General features: G+C 40.5%; 1 protein-coding gene across 1 annotated transcript in view; it reads right to left on the bottom strand.

Annotated features, from left to right (window-relative positions):
• LOC110088936 (vertebrate ancient opsin) overlaps positions 1–24,454 on the bottom strand; it is a 134,509-nt gene that overhangs the window by 36,410 nt on the left and 73,645 nt on the right. Inside the window, exon 3 of the mRNA XM_020811580.3 lies at positions 18,806–19,039. Coding sequence (XP_020667239.3) covers positions 18,806–19,039 — 234 coding nt within the window. The remainder of the gene's footprint in view (positions 1–18,805; positions 19,040–24,454) is intronic.

Raw genomic sequence — 24,454 nt, 5'->3', positions numbered from 1 at the left:
ATAAACTCTCTGCTGTTATGTCTGTGTGAAGTCCTCCTAAATGTAAAGGGTTGTCAATTAAGCTGTATGTGTCAGTTTCTTCATGGTGACTTGTGCATCAGACCAGATGAAGGACTGGAGATGCCACAGCAGATGCTTATATTATACTATACATTTTAATCAGCTAGGAACAGGCATATTTCCACTTTGGGCAAAAAGGAAGAGAACTACACAGCCTAGAGTTGCATAGAAACAAGGACTTTTGAAATTGTCATGGTGCACATTTATCAGGCAAGAAAAAACACCTGCCTGTATTTCTCCAGAGGTCACTGAGAAGTTTTGAAAAAAGTCACTAAAGTTGTGTATTTATAATACAAATGTCTATAAAATTAGTCCAAAATCTGTGTATTGCATTTGCAGTCTATCATCATCATCATCATCATCATCATCATCATCATCATCATCATCATCATCATCATATTTAGTAAAAGGCAAAAGATTTACATGATAGGAAGAAAAACCAGAGTATATTAATGAACATGCATCACACACTAAATCCAAAAAGTGATGTGGACAGATTATATTTACCATGAAAAATCAGAGGCCATGGATTACTGCAAATACAGCAGGTAGTAGAGGAGAAAAAAAGAGCCTAAATAATTATATATGTACTCGCAGAGAAAAATTACTTAAGACACTGAAAATGGAGAATATTTTGAAAACAACAGAGAGGTTCAATATAAGAAACAACAATTTGAAAATAAATTAAACAGGTGGAAAAAATAAACCACTACATGGACAACACCTGAGAAATATTGATGGAAAGCATGATCATAATTCAATATGGGCATGGCTAAACCTGGGGACCCTTAAGAAAGAAACTGAAGACTTGATTTTTGGTGCACAAGAACAAGCACTCCAAAACAGTGTGATGAAACTTAAGATCTAAGGAATTAGTGCTAATAGCAAATGCCAACTCTGCCAAGAAAAAGATGAAACTGTGTCACACCTCATCTGTGAATGTCCAAAGATTGCACAAAGAGATTACAAAGTTAGACATGATAGAGTGGCAAAGTTAGTGTACTGGTTATTATGCAAAAAAATATAACTCACTAGCCTCCAAAAACCAGTGGGAGCATGAGGTAGAGAAGGTGTGAGACAATGAGGAAGTCAAGATCTTGTGGGATTTCTGGATACAAACTAATAGACACCTTGAGCATAACACACCAAACATAGTAGTAATAGAACAAAGAAATGTCTGGATCATTGACATTGCAATTCCGGAGATGCCAGAGTTGAAAATAAAGAATTGGAAAAAACTAACAAAATACAGAGATCTGGCAATTGAAACATCTTGCTTGTGAAAGAAGCACACTTCAGTGCTCCCCACAGTCATCAGGGCTGTGGGAACAATATCAAGGAACATTACAAGCAGTTGCAGATCTCAAAAATCACAGCTACAAAAAATGGCAATATTAGTAACAGCATACATACTGTGTTGATATTTAACAGATACTTAGGTTTTTGGTTAATACTTATATCTGTTATAATACTAGTAAATATTTTTAAAATTTTGATTGACTGTGCCTCATGTTTTATAATAATAATAATAATAATAATAATAATAATAATAATAATAATAATAATAATAATAATAATAATAATAATAATGACGATGATGATGATGATGATGATGATGATGATGATGATGATGATGATGATGATGATGATGATGATGATGATGATACAATAAACTGTTAATAACAATTCCCATATAATTAATGAGATTTAAGCACCATTTGGTGTTTTAATGTGTTTTAAGCATCATCTTGTTGGGGCAAATATGAACATAGTTTTGGAACCCAAACAATATACCTATAACATGTAACATAGCTGTGTTGGCCATATTTTTTATTATGGCAGACTATTGCTATGGTCAGGAACATATTTTTGTTTGAATTTAAAGACTGAGATGGAATTTCATAGTGCATGAAATCTCTCAAGTATAGAGCCTGACTGTGCCATTTATACGTTTCCAACGCAATGTCCATAGGTCCCCTCCCCACACTTCTAGCACCTATGCTTAAGGTGGAGATTTTTTAAAGGGGGTTCAAGCTTTTCCCACCAATAAGGTTCAATGATCTCTAATATAGGTTGGAGCTACAAGTTTACCCAAACATAAAAAGAGGGGAAGTGAGACAGGACATTTTTGGATTCTGCGTCCATAAAGCAACAGGAAATTGTTACAAACACAGAATCCTTAATTTTACCAGCTTTTGTGGATTCTGCAGCTGCACGAACAATGCTGCAAAAGTTGAGTCTTAATAGTAATCATTATGACAGTAAAACACCAAGCACCAGAGTCATTTAAAATTAAGATTAGGAAGCCTTGAAAGATGATCTCCAGATCTGAGTTTGCACATGAAGCTGATAAAGTCACAGCAACCTGGAAAAATCCAGGAGCAGCAGTGGGACTAGATTTATGGGCCATGGGGGAAATAATTTCCATATATCATAGGTATCTCTTTCCTTCTGAGAGTTAAAGCCCACCACCCACAATGTTAAATAAACTCATGAAAATAACAGCTTATACAGAAACATCCATATAATGGTATGGAATCATGATAAATTATGCTAACTTGAGTTCTGCTGAAGACAATGGGATGAGCAAGACATCACAAAACTTCCATTGCTTTAAATGGGGGGGGTATATGGAGCATGGGAGATGAAGGGACTATGGAATTGTTAAATCATGATCATTCTAATGTTTATCAGGAGGGACTGCACTTTGGGGCATATGTAGCTAGTTATAGTCGTTAAAGGCCAAATTGTTAGCCTTAAACACAAATGGCTTCTTCATTGTATTTTTTTGACAGCCAACTCAACTCTATATTTTACCTATTGTATCTCTATCTCTGTATGTCCATTTTTTAAAAAAATGAGTCACTTTGCTTTTCCAAATTATTTTTATACTTGTCTTGGAAATGATAAGAACTTTTAGAAATTTTAAACAAAAGGGCACGACTCTGAATTCAGCTGGCCTGGAGCCAGAAAGATCAGTGCATTAAAAAGGACCAAACTTCTACACCTTTTCTCCTATCCCTGTGACTGATGCTGATTTCTTTTACAGTATTTGTGTATGATATACTAGGTCTTATATATCTTTGACCTCTACAAAGGACAGGGAAGGAGAAAGGAAGAAAGAAAACAAGGTGAAAACAGATGTTTTGGGTTTGTTTAATATGTTCAATTATTATTTTTTAAGATCTCAAGCAGTGATGTATTTTTCCACCATTTTTTAAATATAGCATTTGTTCTATAGGCAGTGATTTTTGCACAACCCCTCTGTCATTTGCAGCGGGGAGGCAGGCAGGGCAGGAAGATATACAGGATGATTCCAGACAAGGGTATTATCCAGCAATTGCTCTGCTGAAAACACAGCATTTTGCAAGAGATCTATGTAATGCTTAGTAAGAAGGAGAAAAGTAGAGGAGGAGTTGCCAAGGCTCAGCTCCTCACCTTGTTTTACTTTCAGTCTTTTAATCTAAAAGCATAGGGTGAACAATATTTAGTTTTGCTGCCACAATGGACATAACCATCTGTTTTCCATTCCGTTTTGCACCTCTTGGCAACAGTAATAACCATGGGGAATACAGGTAGGATTAGGTTGCACACTCAAACTCATGCTCAGAGCCTGCTGATGCAATTCTCATATACTCTTCACTCCCAGGGAAGTGGGTACTGCCTAAGCCCAAATGAGCAAACATGGAGTATAGATTTTCCCTACCCTGCCGCCCATAGCAATTAAAAACGTTTTATCTTTTTAAGATAATAAAACAACCTGAACCTCATGATTCAGTGGAAAGGCAATGGGCTCTGTGTTGGGATGTAAGTACAAGCCACAGAATGATACATGAACTTGAGCAGGATACATTTCTCCTCCCCCCCCCAAAAAAAAACACCAAATTGCACTGATGTGTCCACATCGGCATTCAAACATTCCACTTTTAACAGAGCCTTTTCTCATGAGAATCTGAAAATTAATCGGAGTCTGTGCCATCCTGAGTTGGACAAGCGATATGACAGATAACCCCCTTCTCTATTTTCATCTATTCTACCATTTTAATTATCTATCTATCTATCTATCTATCTATCTATCTATCTATCTATCTATCTATCTATCTATCTATCTATCTATCTATCTATCTATCTATCTATCTATCTATCTATCTATCTATCTATCTATCTATCTATCTATCTTGCAATATCATATCCTTTATTTTACCAAAAAAAGGGGGGGGGGGAGAAAAGGAAATGAAAATCACTGCCACCTGCTGAATGATGGCCAAGGAAAAAGGCGAGAAAGGGGGCATGAAGGAGAGTGTCATTAATTCAAAGGGAGACAAATTAGAGAGATCCCAAGACCTGTCTGGACCTTCCTCATGGGAGGGAAAAATGATGATCAGTGTGAATTGAAGTTAGTAATAATGTAGACCACACTAGAGATAAGAACTTTTTAAGCATGAACTAGACTGTCTGGATGTGCCCTGAGTATAAGGGAATTTCCTATATCTTTACCTTAAACATCTGACACCAACATGCATGTTTGGTAATTCTATTTCATAAAGTGATGACATTAGCTGTGATATGCCTTAGGATGATCCCACATCTTGAGCTGGTCGTGAGTTATATTAATTAATTCTTGCATTCACTGAATTAAATTGGTAGCTGGAGTAAACATACAAAGTATTTGGGAATTTAGAATCCATTATTTCTTACCTGGGTTGAATTTGAACATTTCCTGATATTGTCAGTTTTTATGGGCCATAACTTAATTATTTAAAAAGGATTGTGTGTGTGTTTAGTCGTTTAATCGTGTCCGACTCTTCGTGACCCCATGGACCAGAGCACGCCAGGCCTTCCTGTCTTCTACTGCCTCCTGGAGTTGTGTCAGGTTCATGTTGGTTGCTTCGCAGACACTGTCCAGCCATCTCATCCTTGGTCGTCCCCTTCTCCTCTTGCCATCACACCTTCCTAACATCAAGGTTTTTTCCAAGGACTCTTTTCTTCTCATGAGATGGCCAAAGTACTGGAGCCTCAGCTTCAGGATCTGTCCTTCAAGTGAGCATTCAGGGTTGATTTCCTTTAGAACTGATAGGTTTGTTCTCCTTGCAGTCCAGGGGATTCTCAAGAACCTCCTCCAGCACCACAATTCAAAGGCATCAATTCTTCGGCGGTCTGCTTTCTTTATGGTCCAGCTCTCACTTCCATACATCACGACAGGAAAAACCATAGCTTTGACTATTCGGACTTTTGTTGGCAAGGTGATGTCTCTGCTTTTCAAGATGCTGTCAAGATTTGTCATCGCTTTCCTCCCAAGAAGAAGGCGCCTTTTAATTTCAGGGCTGCTGTCTCCATCTGAAGTAATCATGGAGCCCAGGAAGATAAAATTTGACACTGCCTCCATATCTTCCCCTTCTATTTCCCAGGAGGTGATGGAACCAGTGGCCATGATCTTAGTTTTTTTGATGTTGAGTTTCAGACCGTTTTTTGCACTCTCCTCTTTCACTCTCATTACAAGGTTCTTTAATTCCTCCTCACTTTCTGCCATCAGAGTGGTATCATCTGCATATCGGAGGTTGTTGATATTTCTTCCGGCAATCTTAATTCCGGCTTGGGTTTCTTCCAGTCCAGCCTTCCGCATGATGTATTCTACATATAAGTTAAATAAGCTGGGGGACAATATACAGCCTTGCCGTACTCCTTTCCCAATTTTGAACCACTCAGTTGTTCCATAACCAGTTCTAACTGTTGCTTCCTGTCCCACATATAGGTTTCTCAGGAGACGGATAAAGTGGTCAGGCACTCCCATTTCTTTAAGAACTTGCCATAGTTTGCTGTGGTCCACACAGTCAAAGGCTTTCGCATAGTCAATGAAGCAGAAGTAGATATTTTTCTGGAACTCTCTGGCTTTCTCCATAATCCAGCGCAAGTTAGCAATTTGGTCTCGAGTTCCTCTGCCTCTTCGGAATCCAGCTTGTACTTCTGGGAGTTCTCGGTCCACATACTGCTGAAGCCTACCTTGTAGGATTTTGAGCATAACCTTGCTAGCGTGCGAAATGAGTGCAATTGTACGGTAGTTGGAGCATTCTTTGGCACTGCCTTTCTTTGGGATTGGGATGTAGACTGATCTTTTCCAATCCTCTGGCCACTGTTGAGTTTTCCAAACTTGCTGGCATATTGAATGTAGCACCTTAACAGCATCATCTTTCAAGATTTTAAATAGTTCAACTGGAATGCCATCACCTCCACTGGCCTTGTTGTTAGCCAGGCTTTCTAAGGCCCACTTGACTTCGCTCTCCAGGATGTCTGGCTCAAGGTCAGCAACTACATTGTCTGGGTTGTCCGGGATATCCACATCTTTCTGATATAATTCCTCTGTGTATTCTTGCCACCTCTTCTTGACGTCTTCTGCTTCTGTTAGGTCCCTCCCATTTTTGTCTTTTATCATGTTCATCTTTGCGCAAAATGTTCCTCTAATATCTCCAATTTTCCTGAACAGATCTCTGGTCTTTCCTTTTCTGTTATCTTCCTCTATTTCTTTGCATTGTTCATTTAAGAAGGCCCTCTTGTCTCTCCTTGCTATTCTTTGGAAGTCTGCATTCAAGTTTCTGTAACTTTCCCTGTCTCCCTTGCATTTTGCTTCCCTTCTCCTCTCTGCTATTTCTAAGGCCTCGTTGGACAGCCACTTTGCTTTCTTGCATTTCCTTTTCTTTGGGATGGTTTTCGTTGCTGCCTCCTGGACAATGTTACGAGCCTCTATCCAAAGTTCTTCAGGCACTCTGTCCACCAAATCGAGTTCCTTAAATCTGTTCTTTACTTCCACTGTGTATTCATAAGGGATTTGGTTTAGATTATACCTGAGTGGCCCAGTGGTTTTTCCTAATCTCTTCAGTCTAACCTTGAATTTTGCTATGAGAAGCTGATGATCAGAACCGCAGTCAGCTCCAGGTCTTGTTTTTGCTGACTGTATAGAGCTTCTCCATCTTTCTCCATCTCCAGAGCAAAAATATAGGTAAATGTATTTCCTTTCTTTCTAAATATTTTTATCATGATTTTTGGATTCTAGGACTATTTAATTCTTAGGTAATTTTGGAAATGGATTGAGATTGAATTCCCTTGGAATGGAAACATCATTTATAACCTTTATGCAGAGCGATAAATGGGCATTGTTGATGGGAAGAGAGAGGAATCTCTTGCAAGGAGGGTAAGGATGGTTAGAACTTCCAGAGTCAATTAATGATACAGTAACCCTTGGCCAGCTAACTTGGTCACAGGTAATCAGACTGAGAGAAAATTTATTTTTCATGGCAAATGCTAACATCCTTGTCAACTGCTAAAATGCCACCTTAAAAAGTGTCTCAGTGAGCAAGCAGGGGCCAGCCCCCTAATTTTAATTACATGATTCTGTACAAATAAAACAAAAAGGCGAAAGACTATTTTCTGATTTTTGTGAAACTTCCTTATCAAAGATTGTGACCTTGCAGATTATTCATTCTCCCCCCCCCCCGCTTTTCCTATACGAGACTATAGATAATCATTATTGCTCTGCATCAAAATGATCTTTATTTTTATTATTTTTATGTGCTGATCTGACATAAAATCAATTGGAATTAAAGGGCTTGATCCATAAGTGTGGATTCTGATCGGCTGCTAGTATCACATCTCTTCTACTGTTCTGCAATGCAATATTGAGTATGCATGCTAAAAGATGTCCCAGAATTTTCTGTGATATGCAAGGTTTCTATGGCAGGTGTGCAGGTGTCCCAGTTGCATGGCAGAAAATTCAGCCTGGAAAATATTCCGTTTTGCTGACCAAATCCTAACATTCTATACTGACTTTCTTGCATTCTGATGTTGGTGAACATGAAAAAAATGACAGCTTCAGTGATCAGTCCATTGTCTTTTAATCCTCAGCCTTCTGTTTTTGTAAAAGAAAATGAGTCTTGTTTTTGTTTCAGACCATTCACCATTCCGCCACTGCTGTGGGCTCTGCACTCCCTTCCTATCGCTCTGTAGCTCACGGTGAATTAGGCACTCCTGGCAGAAGGTGGGATGATGGGCCTCTCTGCCAGGTCGAGGAGTGGCTAATCCATGGAGTGACAGGAAGGGAGTATAGAGCCCATGGTAGCAGTGGGGCCAGACCCTCGTTATCTGTGGGGATAGTCGTGTTCGAATACCCCCATCTCTAATCAGGGAGGTTATCCAATTTTTTTAAAAAAATTAGATTAGTGTGGCAGAATTTGTTCTTGACAAATCTGTGTTGGCTTCTAGTTATTACTGCACTGCTTTCTAGGTGCTTGTATAGTGACTGTTTTATAGTTTTTTTTTCAGAATTTTCCCTGGGATTGACGTCAGGCTGAGTGGCCTGTAGTTCCCAGGTTCCTCTTTTTTGTCCTTTTTAAAGATAGGGACAACATTAGTCCTCCTCCAGTCCTCAGGCCCCTCACCCATTTCCTGTAATTTCAATAAAATAAAGGACAGCAGTTCTGAGAGTTCTTCAGTACTCTTGGTGGCAGTTCATCCGGCCCTGGAGATTTGAACCCGTTCATGGTGGCAAGGTATTCCTTGACCATTTGTTTATCAGTCTCCAGCTGCAATTGTGTCCCCTCCACTTGCACTTCACATTTGTCTGTTGTCAGTTCATTTGAGGGCCTAACCTGCTGATCATACTTTTATAAAAGTTGGCATGATCATAAGCTTAGGTATACAGGACAATTGCATTATACTGACACAAAGGGCCTTTTTCATATAAAACCAATTATGTTAGGTTTCTCATCAGGACATTTGCAGAAGGAGTAAAACACTACTGAGTTTACAGTCACTTTTACATTCAAAGACAGAAAAAAAATATACATTTTACCATCAGTCTCACAGCATTTTCAGACTATTGTTCTTTTCCAACTGTGATCTTTTTACAAAAGGTCCCAGTGGGGAACTGGGCATTGTTGATTTAATGGTAAAATTTATATTTTCTACTGTCTTTAGATATGAAGGGTATTGTAAACCTAGTAGTTTGTGAACTGTATCACTCATAAATCCCTAAAACCTTCTCTCTTTTTCAACCATGACATTTCACAACTAGCTTTATCTGCTGGAGAAAATTCCTCTCAGCAGCTCAGGGGGGAAAAAAAACCCTTTTTCCCTGTTAAAGTTTCCCCAGAAAACTCCCCTCTGATAATCCTCTTTCATTCGTATAATTCTCACTAACTCAGTACTGTGACAAACCCAGACCTACTGGGATCTGCCACACGTTAACTAAGCTGCCACCAACCATTCCCTATAAGAAGTCACACAGACCAGGGATGGATTTTCAACAAATAAAAGAATAAGGTTTATTTAAAACAACACACAGGCAAAATAAAATGATCAGGTGAATAAGAAATAGTAACGTGGCTTAGTTTCACTCATACATACACACAGGTTGGTTCACACAGACCCCTTAACTTGAAGCACAGACCCTGAACCTATCAGTTCTGGCTAACCAACAGACACCTGAACCTATCAGGTTGGTACTCTGACACACAGTAGTACCCTGTCTGACACACAGACTCCCACACCAGCTTCTTCTTCCCAGCTGATGCTTCGTCACATCCCAGCATCTCCTGAACTTCTCCACACAGGCTTCACCTATATATACAGTACAGCCCCTCCTCCTGATGTCCCGCCTTCCACTCCCCATAGGATGGAACTTTCCCTCCAAACCCATGACAGACAGGTAACATCAGTGCTGTATGTAACACCTCCCCTCCCCACAAGTTGTTTTGTAGGGGGAAAGCTAAGGTGCTTTTTCCCAAAAAACAACCTGGATAAAACACACAACAACAGTTATACATACCATATCATACTTACTTATACTTACATTCTAAGTTAACCATAGCAATTAGGCATTTAAACATTTACCATTTACATTACATCAATTTACCTTTATTCATACAAACCAAGTTCAAAAAACAGGTACATTTAACTTTTTGTCATCAATACATATATACATAGTCCATGTTTCTTTCGCCGTCTTCAATCTTCAGGTCTTCTTGACAAGGCGTCAGCAACACAGTTCACTGACCCTCTGACCACCTTCACTTCAAAGTCATAGTCCTGCAGGTTTAAAGCCCACCTCATAAGTTTGCTATTGTGGGTTTTCATTGTCTTTAACCATTGCAGTGGTGAATGGTCAGTGCACAGAACAAAATGTCTTCCCCAGATGTAAGGCTTGGCCTTCTGGATCGCGTAGACTATGGCCAAACACTCCTTCTCCACGGTTGCCAAATGTCTCTCACCTTTTTGAAGTTTCCTACTCAGGTAGGACACTGGATGCTGGTCACCATTCTCATCCTCCTGGCACAGAACTGCTCCTACCCCGCTGTTAGACGCATCGGTGTAGATGATGAACTCCCGGTCGAAGTCTGAAGCACGTAGCACTGGATACTGGACGAGCGCCTCCTTCAACCTCTGGAACGCCGCCTCACAGTCGCTGGTCCACGGGATGCGGTCATCAGCCTTCTTCCTCGTCAGATCGGTCAGCGGAGCCGCAATCTCGCTAAACCTCGGGATGAACTTTCTGTAGTAGCCCACCACCCCAAGAAATGATTTGACTTTTTTCTTGGTGTTGGGTCTGGGCCAATCACGAACTGCTTCTATTTTGGCCTCCAGGGGTTTTATCACTCCTCCCCCTACCATGTGACCCAAGTATTTTATTTCTGGGCTACCCAGCTGCAGTTTGCTCTCTTTGCAGAGCCTAGGCCAAAGCACTCCCTCCCCTGGGTCAAAGTGCCTCTCACTGGCTCTCTGGTCATCCCAAGCTTTCTTTCTGACCTTTTGAGCTTGCAGGGTCTCTGTTGCTAGCTCTAGGTTTCTCTTTAGGTCTTTCCTTAAAGAGTCTATGTATGTCACAACGTTTTGTGGGTCATCCTGGGTGATCTGCTCCCAATTTTGTTTGATCAAATCAAGGGGCCCTTTCACCCTTCTCCCAAATAAAAGTTCAAATGGACTGAACCCGGTACTGGCTTGTGGCACTGATCGATAAGCAAACAAAAGGGATTGCAGCTTCTGGTCCCAATTGTTTGGATTCTCTGCCAAGTAAGCCCTAATCATGCGCATTAGAGTCCCATTGAACTTCTCAGTTAACCCATTACTTTCAGGTTGATAGGCAGTGGTTTCCTTGTGCTTAATTCCACAGATTTGCCATAAGCGTTTCATGAGCTTTGATGTGACTGATGCTCCCAAATCTGTGATTATTTCTGAGGCAAATCCCATCCTGGACATATACCCCACCAAGGCATCTGCCACTGTGTTAGTTTCAATGTTTGTCAAGGGTATGGCTTCAGGGTACCTCGTGGCATGGTCCACAATGGTGAGAATGAACCTGTTCCCCCTCTTTGTGGCCTTGGGCAAAGGTCCCACAATATCCACCCCTATGCATTTGAACGGAGTGTCAATCACAGGCAAAGGGCACAACTTTGCTTTGGTCCTATCGCGGCTATTCCCCTGCCTTTGACACACATCACATTGTTTACAGAACTCCCTGATCTGCTTCCCTATGTCAGGCCAGTAGAAATTCTGTGTGATTCTCTGCTGTGTTTTGTTCACCCCTAAGTGCGCAGCAAACATGTCAGAGTGCCCCCTTTGTAAGATCATGGGGCGATACTTTTCAGGTACCACCAGCTGACTTCTGATCCCATCTCCCCCTTTTGAGATATTCCTCAGGGTCTCTCTATACAAAATCCCCTTTTTCTCCAGAAATCTCACTGGGGTTTCAGGTGTTAGCTGGGCGTCAGTCACCTGTTCAAAACACTTTTGGAGAGTGGCGTCTGCCTTTTGCTCCTGTCCAAATCTGCTGTCTGTGGTTAAGGTTTCCACCACAGCTTCTGAACTCCCCTCTGCTTCCGTCTCTGGCTCATCATTACCCCCTTGAACTGTCCCCGTGGTGGCTTGTGAACGTGTAATCACTAGCACCCGTTTCACATGTTCAGCCAGGTCATTTCCCACGAGTACGGCTGCTGGCAGAGTCGATGAAATTGCTAGCCGCCAAACTCCCCTCCAGCCTTGAAAGTTGACAGGTACCTCCGCGACTGGCAGAGAGATTACCTGCCCCTCAATCCCTGCCACCTTCATGCTCTCATTTGGGATTACATACTCCCTAGGAATAATATCTGGATGGCACAGGGTCACCTGGGAACAAGTGTCCCGCAGCCCCCGATACTGATGGCCAAGTATTCCTACGTCCACCCCTGCTGTCTCAAACAACTGGGAATCTGTTCTCACCAACAGGCAGCGCCTGACCTCTACAAGAGGACCATTTTCCTCAGCCTGATCAGCAGATGTAGCTGTTTCAGATTGAGTAGCCATGGCAACAGGCTCCCTCAGTGACAATGAGCCTTGCTCTTTCTGGACACAGAACACAGCTTTTGGCTTGGTTCCACTCGATTCCTGAGGAACCATTCCTTTTAGCTGCCTTAATTTCTCACACTCTGAGATTAGATGGCCCTTTCCCTGACAGAAATAACATTTTCTGGTGTATTTTGAGTCTTTCTCATCTTGTTTTGGTTTTCCCTCCAAAATCTGAGGTCTTGGTTTCATGTCTGAGGGCTTCCCTTCACCATGGGCCCCTCCCCCTTGCTGGCTTTTCCCTGGTCCCTGAGAGTACTTGCTGTAGGTTTCTTTGGGTTTCCCCACAGATTTCCCCTCACCCAAGGGCTTTCTTATTTGGGAAATAAAATCTGCGATCTCGGCTGCTTCTGCCACAGATTTTGGTTTCCTTTCCCTCACCTGGAATTTCAGTTCCCCATGCAGGACTGAATAGAACTGTTCCAGCGCTATCAAATCTTTAAGCTGCTGAAAGGTCTCTGTCCCCTCCTGAGATAGCCATTTCTCAAGCAGCCTCACCAATTGGGCCCCCACTTGGGTAAAAGTCTGCTCTGGTTTCTTTGTGAGGGACCTGAATCTTTGCCTCAGCTGTTCCGCATTTATCCCATGTCTTGCAAACACCAGTTTTTTAAACTCTGCAAAATCTTTCATCAGTTCCTCAGGCATCTCGGCATAGACCTCAGCCAGGCTACCACTGATTAAAGATCGCATGATGGTCATCTTCTCAGTTTCCCTCACTGAGAAGTCCACAAACGCTCTTTCCACTAAGGAAAAGAACACCTCAGGACAATCTCCCTTGTGGTACACAGGGAATTTCTTCAGGTCAGCTTTAGACAGTTGGCCTCCCTCAGAATCCCTATTGTTATTATTGTTCTGGTTCATCAGTTCCAATTTTTTTAATTCAAACGCCATTTTCTCTCTCTGCAATTCCAATTCAAATTGCCTTCTTTCTCTCTCTAATCTTTCCTCCATTTCCCTCACCCTCAGTTCATGCTGTTGGGCTAGGAGCAATTTTCTGAGTTCTGGGTTCTGCTCTCCTGTGCTGTCACCCTGCACTGAGCCAAATTCATCCTCAGAACCTTGGTCTACCTGGGGGTCTTTCACTTCACCCATTTCTGCCATCTGGCTTCGAGTCAAGGGCATAATCCCCCCTCAGAACAGGCTGCTTTAAAAAGTCAAGCCTCAAAATAAAACGACCACTTTTTTTTTTCCTTTTGCCTCAGAACCAGCTTTCCCTATAGATTGCTGCTGTCCTTTCAGCACTAACTTGCAACTGTAGCGAGTTAAAGTCTACCCCCCCCTCTGCTGGGCCTCTCAGCAGGCAGGCTAGATCACTGCTACTACACAGTTTTGCCTCAGCTTTTTTCCCGCCAAAAACAGGCTGCCTCAGAGCACCCTAATCTAGTCTCCCCAGTTGGCACGTTCTTCCACTAGCGCACCTCCCCCTGAGGTACACCTAGAAGATTACCTACGCGCCTCAGATTGTCCCTGACTAGACCCCCCTTGCTCTGGGCACACGTGCCAAGGCTTTGCTGGACCACTGGACAACTGGACCAGTCGTATCCCACCGCTGCCACCAATCAATGTGACAAACCCAGACCTACTGGGATCTGCCACACGTTAACTAAGCTGCCACCAACCATTCCCTATAAGAAGTCACACAGACCAGGGATGGATTTTCAACAAATAAAAGAATAAGGTTTATTTAAAACAACACACAGGCAAAATAAAATGATCAGGTGAATAAGAAATAGTAACGTGGCTTAGTTTCACTCATACATACACACAGGTTGGTTCACACAGACCCCTTAACTTGAAGCACAGACCCTGAACCTATCAGTTCTGGCTAACCAACAGACACCTGAACCTATCAGGTTGGTACTCTGACACACAGTAGTACCCTGTCTGACACACAGACTCCCACACCAGCTTCTTCTTCCCAGCTGATGCTTCGTCACATCCCAGCATCTCCTGAACTTCTCCACACAGGCTTCACCTATATATACAGTACAGCCCCTCCTCCTGATGTCCCGCCTTCCACTCCCCATAGGATGGAACTTTCCCTCCAAACCCATGACAGACAGGTAACATCAGTGCTGTATGTAACAAGTACTTGTTGCTTCTATGGTCGGTGAGGAAGAATATCTTCGGCATTAAATGAATCATGATAATTATCCTTGTTTTAATGAAAAACACATAATCCAAATATAAGTGTCTGGATGAATACATACCTGCAGTGCTACATTTAAAAAAGCAGATGCCCCAACATATCTTTTCAGTCAGATCTAACTTTTATTGTGCCATTACTTTTTTAGGCTTTCCAGGGCTCTTTTTCAAGATTCTTGCTTGTGTGAAGAGCCTACACAGGAGCAAGACTCTTCTCCTCTTCAGGCACACTGTTCTCCACATGGAAAAAGCAATAATGGAGAAGAAAAGAAGCACTCTCCTTTCTGAGTGCATTTCTGAGAATTCGGTAAGAAATGGCTGAATTGGGCTCCAATATATGCTCACATGATGTAATATTTTGCACAGGACTGGTACAGGGACTGGATTTTCAGTGATGGAGGCCCACAATGAAATGGATCTAGACATTTTGGGATTGTTAGTGTTGTAGGACTGCGGGTTTTTTTCCAAAGAGGAAAGTTATAACCAGTTATAACCAATTTTGAGAGCTAATTTTAGGATCTGAAAATACAAGGTGTTTGCGTATATGAAAGACTTGCTCATACAGATGGTTTGATACTTTGAATCATGCAAAGAGATGGCAATGGGATTAGTAAAGAGAAATTATATTCTCTATAGATTTTGGCATACCATTGATGATAACACTAGAAAGAAATGAAAAAGGGGAAATGTCACAGTGACAGCAAAGTAGAGAAATAATGGTATTACATTGTCTTCTAAATCCAATGTCCTAGTGCATGATTTCTGCTAAAGATCCAGTAACACTTTCTGGTCCCAATAAGCCTAGGAAATGATGCAACAGATGTATGATCTTTAGAGTTAAACCACATGAAAAGTCTTGTCAGAGTCTCTGAAGCCATGGAGAGGTCAGCTCCTATTCAGCTCTTTCATCTTCAAATCGTACAATTTGGGGCAGCAGTATAGGATTTTGAAATTTAATGGGAATGAAGCATGCTAGAGGTCACTCATTGCATTGTTCCTATTCAGAGTGAGGTTGGGATTAGTGGTACATGTCCTGTAAACCTGACATTTATGGGTCTATGTATTCTACTGAAAGTAATTAGGCAGCCTCCACTACTGGAACTGAGCTATCATGTGTCCAGTAAAGGCTTCTGACTTTTTGAATGTTCAAGTGTTCTCTAGTATGGTTTCAGATAAGATAATTGTGTGGTGTAAAAACTTTGCAAGCATCTTAGTTAAAATTAGACAGGACTAAATTAATAACTTTATCTTCTTGGTGGTGTTATTGAACCATTTGGAAACATTGACTGACTGGGAAGCTTTTCATTGAATGGTATTATGAATTCCTAACAGATCTGGAACCCCTTCATGGATTGCTGCCTTGTCGTGGCGAAGGGGCTTGAGTAATTCAGAGAAGCAATGGGCTATGCTGTGCAGGGACACCCAAGATGGACAGGTCATAGGGGAGAGTTCTGACTAAATGCGATCCACCTGGAACAGGAGCTGGCAAGCCACTCCAGTATCTTTGCCAATAAAACTCCATGGACAGAAACAAAAGGCTAAAAGATATGATGCTGGAAGATGAGCCCCTCAGGTCGAAAGGCATCCAACATGCTACTGAGGAAGAGTGGAGGACAAATACAAGTAGCTCCAGATCTAATGAAGTGGTTGGGCCAAACCTGAAAGGACGCTCAGCTGTGGACGTGCCTGGAAGTGAAAAGAAAATCCAATGTGGCAAAGAAAAATACAGCATAGGAACCTGGAATGTAACCTTGGTAAGCTGGATGTGGTCAAACAGGAGATGGCAATAATAAACATTGACATCCTGGGTGTCAGTGAACTTAAATGGATGGGAATGGGCAAATTCAGTTCAGAAGATTACCATATCTACTATTGTGGGCAAGAATCCCATAGAAGAAATGGAGTCGCCCTCATAGTCAACCAAAGAGTGGGAAAAGCTGTACTGGGATGCAATCTCAAAAATGATAGAATGATTTCAATACAAATCCAAGGTAGACCTTTCAACATCACAGTAATCCATGTTTATGCACCAACCACTGATGCTGAAGAGGCTGAAATAGACCAACTCTATGAAAATATTTTCAGTTGACACCCTGAAATGTGATACGTGAGTACAAGAAATGTATGTATTATATAGATAGGATGGTAAAGAAACCATAAATTTAATAACATATACTGTTTTTGTTTTACTTAGGGCCCAATCACACCTGCCAAAAGAACTCCACTTATACCTATTTGCATTGTTTTTTTAGCTTGTTTCATAAATTTCCATACACACGATACATGGCCAAGATTAACTCATTTTCCCAGCTAGTGGTGCATTTCCAGTACATTTTCCCCCTCGTTGAGAGGGTGATTTTAAATTGTACTGATGATGTATCATTCCTTACCAGTATACCATATATACATGTTCCTTTCAATTCTTTTCCCCTCCTAGGGCACCAGGGGAGGCGACCACCATAATTGCCACATGACTGCTGTATTTGGTTTTTATTATTTTTTCATGGCTGGTATACGGATATATCAATAAAACTCAGTGCAGATTGACTTCTGTGTGCCATTAGTCTTGCTTACTGCTTAATGCCTCAGCCTACTGTTTGCCAAGTGGCACAGCCATACAGGCGGAGGCTGGGACCATGGTGGGCAACCCATTACTTCCAGAGTTGCAAGCATCACAGATCAAACATTCCTGAATGGGAATCCCTTTCTGCTATATTGATGTATCATTTAGGGTAAAAAAAAAAAGTAGGGTCAGCACCGCTTCAGGAAACATCAGAAAAAATAAATTGATTCCATTATGTAGCCGGCAATAACATTTCAAATAGGAATAAATGAATCAATATTTTTAAAACCAATGGGAACATTCCTACCGGTATATATACCATGTGACCGTGAAAATAAAGAATGCAGAGGGAAGCATGTTTTTCAGTTGGAAAGCAAGGTATTTTACGAGAGGGTCATTTATTTCAAATTGCTTGTGGAATCAATTTATTTTTACTTGTTTTGGCATATTTAAATGCCTATTTCAGTGTAATTGTGTCTGTGGGTTTTGTCAAGTAAATGAATGCCAGCATCATGGGTTTCAGGTTGCAGGAAAACCTTGCAGTCCAATCTAAAAAGAGAACCAGTAGAAAGAGGAATGTTGAGTGGGGAAAATGCTCCCTCCTTCACATGTTCAGAAGCTGCCAATCTTGTCAATTACTCTGGTCAGTTTCTTTTTGCCATTCACTGGTGTACTTCCTTCTCACTAGCCTGGACTGACAATTCCCTCTTCTTCTCTACTCTTACTCTTACTCTTACTCTTACTCTTACTCTTACTCTTACTCTAACTCTTGCTCTTACTCTCTCTCTCTCTCTCTCTCTCTCTCTCTCTCTCTCTGTGTGTGTGTGTGCGTGCGTGCACATGTGCTGGGCTGCAAAGAAAGCTTGCAGACTAATCTGTTTTAATATTTTGTTCTATCTGTCATACTGAACTAGCGCTATGCCAGAAGAAATTTTTTTTACAAGAAATTTTTTAAAAAAATTCAAACAAGTTCCTAGCAGCAGCTGTGAGAGGCAGCCAGTGCAAGGTTGTGTGGGCACAAGACAAAGGCTCAAATGCAATGATTATAAAAGCCAATGTTCCCATCTCAACCAATATACAACACAGTTTTAAAACAAACTAAAATGTTCACAAAAGCACACACACTGATCCCAAAACTACATGACTTTAAAGTGACTTCAAAAATCCTGATCCATCTCCCAATTAATTTTCATAGTGTAACTGTAACCTAAACTTCACTTTATTTGCAGCCAATTAAATGTGATTAGAAGAATAAGCTACCAACTAGGCTGTTTCCTTTCTAGCACTTCAGAACTATCATTTTCTTTTCTTAGAAAACTACTTCTCATGTTCAGAAGTTGGTGTCTCAACACAATTCTAAAGTCTCATATTTGACATAATTTCCCTGAGGAGCTCTTAGACTTCTTTCACTACTTATTCTTTGATTTATCAGTCATAGGGTCATAATATTCCTGGCTGAAAATTGTGTGGGCTACTAGTAAAACACAAGATTTTATTATACGTTATTGGATTTTCACAATTTGATCCTGGCCTAAATCTCCAGCCAATGTAAACAAATGGCTTTCCTTTGCAGCCAACATTTGTCATTTATAAAAGATGGATTAACAAATGGTTCCTATAGTCAGAAGCATTTGGCATTCTGCTCTGTATGTCACAACACATTTTATTTACCTGCTTGTTCAAAAAGATGTAGATGATGGGGTTGTAGACGGTGCTGCTCTTCGCAAGGATAGAAGGAATGATGCTGGCCGAGGAGGTGACTAGACCAGGTTTCCCAAATGTTGCTATCAGGGCCACAATCCCATAAGGCAACCAGCAAAGCAGAAAGCAAATGACCATCACAATCACCATGATCAGGACACGTTGCTCTCTTGTTTGGGCCATCCCTTTGGGTACTCCACTCACCTGAAACAGCAGAATAATATAGATGAAAGTAATGCCAGAACACAAGGAAAAAGATCTGATTAAGCAAAGTCTGGAAAAGGTATCTGTGTTAAGAGTGTTGCTCTCAGAATCCCCAGCTGGGGAGCAGATTCTGGGAGTGGAAATCCAAAATAATGTAATGCAATGTAGCGTAACATATATACAATTTAAATGTAAATTTAAAGAATCCAACTCCTCCACACATAAATTATATCTTCATCGAATGGGTGGATTGGAGAGCAAGGGCACAATATTGTATTCCACCCCAGTCCCCTCCATGTGTGTAAAGCCCTATATGAATGCAAATGCATGCACTCCATATACACTTATACCTGAACACAGAGTAATTGGGATATAAAGAATAGGTGTGCCCCTCCCACTCACCACAGGCTCACTGAACATGCAGAGAACTCAAAAGAAAAAGAGAGAGAAAATTGGAAAATGTTGGAAGAAAAAATTACAGGAGGTACCACTTAGAAATAATCATATACTTGGAGAGATGATGGTGAACAACAGAATATTTCCTTGAACCATTTGCTGTTCTGTCATGTCAATTTCCTACCATCAGAGAGAATTGGTGCTCATGAGACAAAGCAAATGCTTCTTATCATGCAATTTGTCTAATGAAAAATTATCTAACAAATACTGTGTGCATTTCTGCTCGGTCGGAAGTTTAAATATTCTGAAGTTCTATTCTCCATTCAATTAAAAAGAAAGAAAGAAAGAAATTCGCATGATTTCAAGGCATGCAGTCTGTCACAATTGCCCCAATGAATAAAGAGATCTTAGCACTGGGGATTTGTTGAATACTATTTATAAATTAATAAAACATCAATTTTCTTTTCAATGACAAGAAGGTCTTGCTACTGCAGTTTTAATTATGTGAGTAATAATTACCGGTAATCCAATGAAGCTGCCTTCTCCAGCCTGGCAGACTTAAGTGAGCCAAGTTTGTTTGAATATATTATTCAGCACACAGTAAATGAATAGCAAATTTTAAAAAATCTGGTATCCCCAAGGATGGGAAACATTAGAGAGTCTTCTGATTTAGCAACAAGTCTACATCACTTTAATGGCTTATACAGCGTTCTATTAAATACAGACATTTAAAATACAGTGGTTCTTTAAACAAGCTTTATAACACATATTTCTTCAACACATATACTAATAGCTCATATTCTTATCCTTGTGCAGCTGAAACACATACATACACAAACTCACACATCAAGAAGAAGGTATCAAAAGATTTGGAATGAACCCCATGGTTTGCAAAATGGCCCCCAAAAATTAGGCGGTGAGAACTGTAAAGTAGGGAGCAGAAATAGCTCAGCAAAAATTCAATGGGCAGAATCCAGGTTAAAAAAATGCTAAGGTAAACTCAATTATATACATTTTAGTTGCAGAGTGCTGTAAGTTTGCAAGTCAGCATAGGCATCTGCTGCTGTACACTGAGCTTTGTGTCAGGTGTGCAACAGCTGTGCCTGTGCTGAATTCTCAACATGCAGTAATTCACAGCTTAGATTTGTACTGATGGAGTTACACTAGTGGGAGTAACTAATGGAAATCTGGCCAATATGCAAAATTGGAATAGAGCAGTGGTTCCCAACCTTGGGTTCCCAGATGTTCTTGGGATAAAACTTCCAGAAGCTTTCACTGCTAGCTTTGCTGGCCAGGATTTCTGGAAGTTATAGTCCAAGAACATCTGGGGACCCAAGGTTGGGGACCACTGGAACAGAGATTGCCAGTAGATGAAAGAGAAATGGAAAATATTGGGGATAGAATGAGGTACCATGCTAGCCACAACTCTGAATAAGATAAGTTTTTTTGCCGCATACCCCACTTACAAAGTGTATGATACCCAGATTACAATGGAGTTGTGAAATCTTTATTTTTCTACATCTTTTTATAGGGTTCTGAATCTAGATGCTTCTTGGTTGCACAGCATTCTATGGGATTATCTGTCTCTTTTCTTAGTTTTCCCAGGACTTCCCAGCCAGTAAAGTGTCCTCAGTTTCTTCCCATAATGTCTTAGATACTGCACATTAATCCTTAGATACTGTGCAGGAACTGATACCATTCTCCACAGGATTCCCTATCAACACCTACATAAATTTTACCTACCAATTCCTGCTCAGGATTAAGTTTGACAGTTCTGTGTATCTTGTACATGAATTATTATCCTGGACAGTTTTTTTGAGAGCTCTTGTTAAAGTCAGGCTTCTGCACTTACACCTTTTAAATAGCTGTGTACCACACCATTCAGTATACATGAATTTGAAACTGACCAATGAAAGAGCCTGAAATTGATAAGATCAACAAATTGCTATGCACAAGATATTGGTTCTGAACAAGATCTTGGTGCACAACCTGATGAAGATGAATTATCATTGAAAGCTAGATGTTTACTTGATTTTTTCAGTGATCTAATAAAGGTATTGCCTGCTTTTTCATTTGTATTGTGGCTTTTGTGTGTGGGGGGGATCCACTTGCCCTTTTTCTGATTGTTCTCCAACTTTTTATTTCACTCAGATCAAATTAATGTTGAATGAATAAAGTATCTGAATTGCTTAAGCCACATTCTGATGCTGATATGTGAGTGTATATGTTTTTAAAAATATTGCATGTCCTGCTCAGTTGGATTTGAGCCCAACCAAAAAGAAAAGCATTATCATTTTCTTAACAACAACCACCACACTTTGTTTCAGATCAGTCAACAATGTTCCTGCTTTGAAGGAGGAAGAATTTTTCAGATATGTTTATAGGGACCATTGATTCTTTCCACGCCTATTTGCCTATATGAATCGAATCTGTATTTCCTCAATAGCAGACTGGTGTTCCTTGAGTATGAAAGATATTAGTTGTAGATAGGTCAAATCTAGCTGGCCAGGTTGAGCAGAAGGACATTTGCTTTTCACAAGGCATTAGAAAAAAATTAGATCTGAAAGTTTGTAATTGAGACATTTCAGAAATACATGATTATACAAACTGACAATGTATCCATTAGATCCTGGCCATGAAAGCCTTCGCGAATATATAGAAAATAAGGAGTATAAAAATTCTGGAAATACTGAATATGCCAAATAAAAGAGTTCTACATTCTTTTGCAATGTAATGCAAATGGATCAATAATAGCTCTGAATGCTGTTTAAGATCCTGAGAAGCATGGGTAGCCTATAAAGTTATCCTATCCTCCCCTTCCCTTAAAATGAAGCAAAGCACTTGTACCCAGCATTTATCCTCATGGGAAAATCTTGTCTGCCTTGTTACATGGGGTGCTGGTTTTCCTGGTGGAGAGAAAAAGGAGGGAACAGTAATCAAATAATTCTATATCTTCATGGAGAAGTGGGCAGCATTCTATCCACCAGTAATATTATCTTATGGTGACAAGTTAATGATATATCAGCTGAAGTGCTCTCTTGCTCAAAAATAAGGCTTTAAACCCTATTGTGCGCAGACATCATAAAACTTAATGTAAATGCCTTAACATTTTCCAAGAATTCAGCAAAGTATACCGAAGTTCAAGCCTGCAAGAACATTAAAATCAAAGTGAAAAAATCAAGTAAACTTGGATAGCACAAGATCTAAAAAAACCCATTCAGCATGGAAAAATCCTCTCTTTAGCATTTATACTGTAGATAAGACTTCATTTGACAGAAGCATCGGAAGAAAGGCCTTTGAAGAGGCTCTTCACGCTAGCCAGGTAAGCATGATCAGCTCTTGTAAACTAAGGCCTATGGCTTCTTTTAAGGGGTCTATCCATCTTATATTTAGTTTTCCCCCTTTCCTGGTATTATTTTCCCAGTATTATTATCCTTTCTAGAGAATCTTCCTTCTCACAATGTGCCCAAAGTACAATAGCCTCAGTTTCATCATTTTTGCCTCAATTCAGGTTCGATTTGATTTAGCACCCACTTCTTTGTTTTTCTGGTGGTCCAGAAGCTCTCCTCCAGCCCCATATTACAAATGAATCATTTTTTCCCTATCAGCTTTCCTTACTGTCCAGTTTTCATACCCAGACATGGTGATTAGAAATACTAGTGTGTTGATGATCTTGGCCTTGGTCTCCGTTGACACATCCTTACACTTTATACACTCTTCTGATTACTTCATTGCTGCCCTTCCTAGTTTCAGTCTTTTTCTGATTTCTTGGCTGCAGTCTTCATTTGGACTGATAATAGAACCAAGGTATACAAATCTTTAACTGTAACTTCTGGAACACTCTTTGTTGACTCTTAAATAAGTGAATGAAGTCTACCTGACTTCCATACTTATCTCAGTATCTTTCTGCACACCTCCACTCCACACACTGGCATGCTTTAGTACCCAGTGTGGTGTAGTGGATAGACTGAACAACAGGACTCAGGAAACCTGGATTTCAATCCCTAAGCCATGGAAACTCATGGAAAGGGGGAGATAGCATTGGTAACACTACTCGTTATATATTTCAGGGTGTGATCATATGGGAAAACAGAACTCAATTTGGACTGCTCATAAAGTGATCTGATGAGATCTCTTTTCTGGCAATCACATGTTGCATAGGGAAATGCACTCCACCCCAACCCTGATTCACGCCCAGGCTTCTACTTTTTTGGATTGGGCTAGAGCCATTCCAAGGCAAATGGAAGAGTCACTGGAATGAAGATCACTCCAGTTAAAGTTACTCATTCCAGTGCAATCAGGCACACACCTTTGCCACCATCTGATCATATCCTTTTTTTAACCTTAAGAACCCTGTTAGGACCATTATGAGTCAGATGTAAGTTTACAGCACATAACACAACACATGTTTTACTAACCTATGTGACTTCTGATTTTATTTGGTCCTGTTTCAGTGACACTAAACTATGTCCTTAATAAAATCTTTATAATAAACACAAGCTCAAAAGACATTACACCACAGCAAAGGATATGACCATGATTGCTAGTCTTCATCATTCTCTGTGTGCTTTCAGTGTAACTTCTGAACATAGCTAGCTGTATGGAAGCCTGTGTACAGGCTCTGTCTAAGCAACTGGAACTGGTTTTCTAGATGCATTGGCCCTTAGAATGCACACTAAAAGCACAAAGCTGGGTCAGAGGCCAGACAGGAGGGGATCTGTTCTCCCCCTACACACATTCTTTGCACTTAAAAGTAATATATCTGTGAAGATTCTCAGTCATCCAGGTGAGGTTATCTGGAAGTTGAGTGATGGCAACTGGGCTTCTTAGGTTAAAATGTTTCACTACTTATCCAAGTAGCTTCTTTAGTCTTACATAAAAGTAATGTCAACACATTTCTACAGAGTCTGTGCCATATTTTCTGTAGGATATGTTTCAGCTTTTGAGATTTAGACTATTCCAGGTTTCCCTTCCAAATTTAAGCTTTGTACTTAGAACTCTTGGGAAATGCCAAAAGGA

Source organism: Pogona vitticeps, chromosome 3, assembly GCF_051106095.1.
Source record: "Pogona vitticeps strain Pit_001003342236 chromosome 3, PviZW2.1, whole genome shotgun sequence".
NCBI classification, from domain to species: domain Eukaryota; kingdom Metazoa; phylum Chordata; class Lepidosauria; order Squamata; family Agamidae; genus Pogona; species Pogona vitticeps.
The sequence above is the reverse complement of the archived record's forward strand: the minus strand, read 5'-3'. Positions and strand labels throughout refer to the sequence as shown.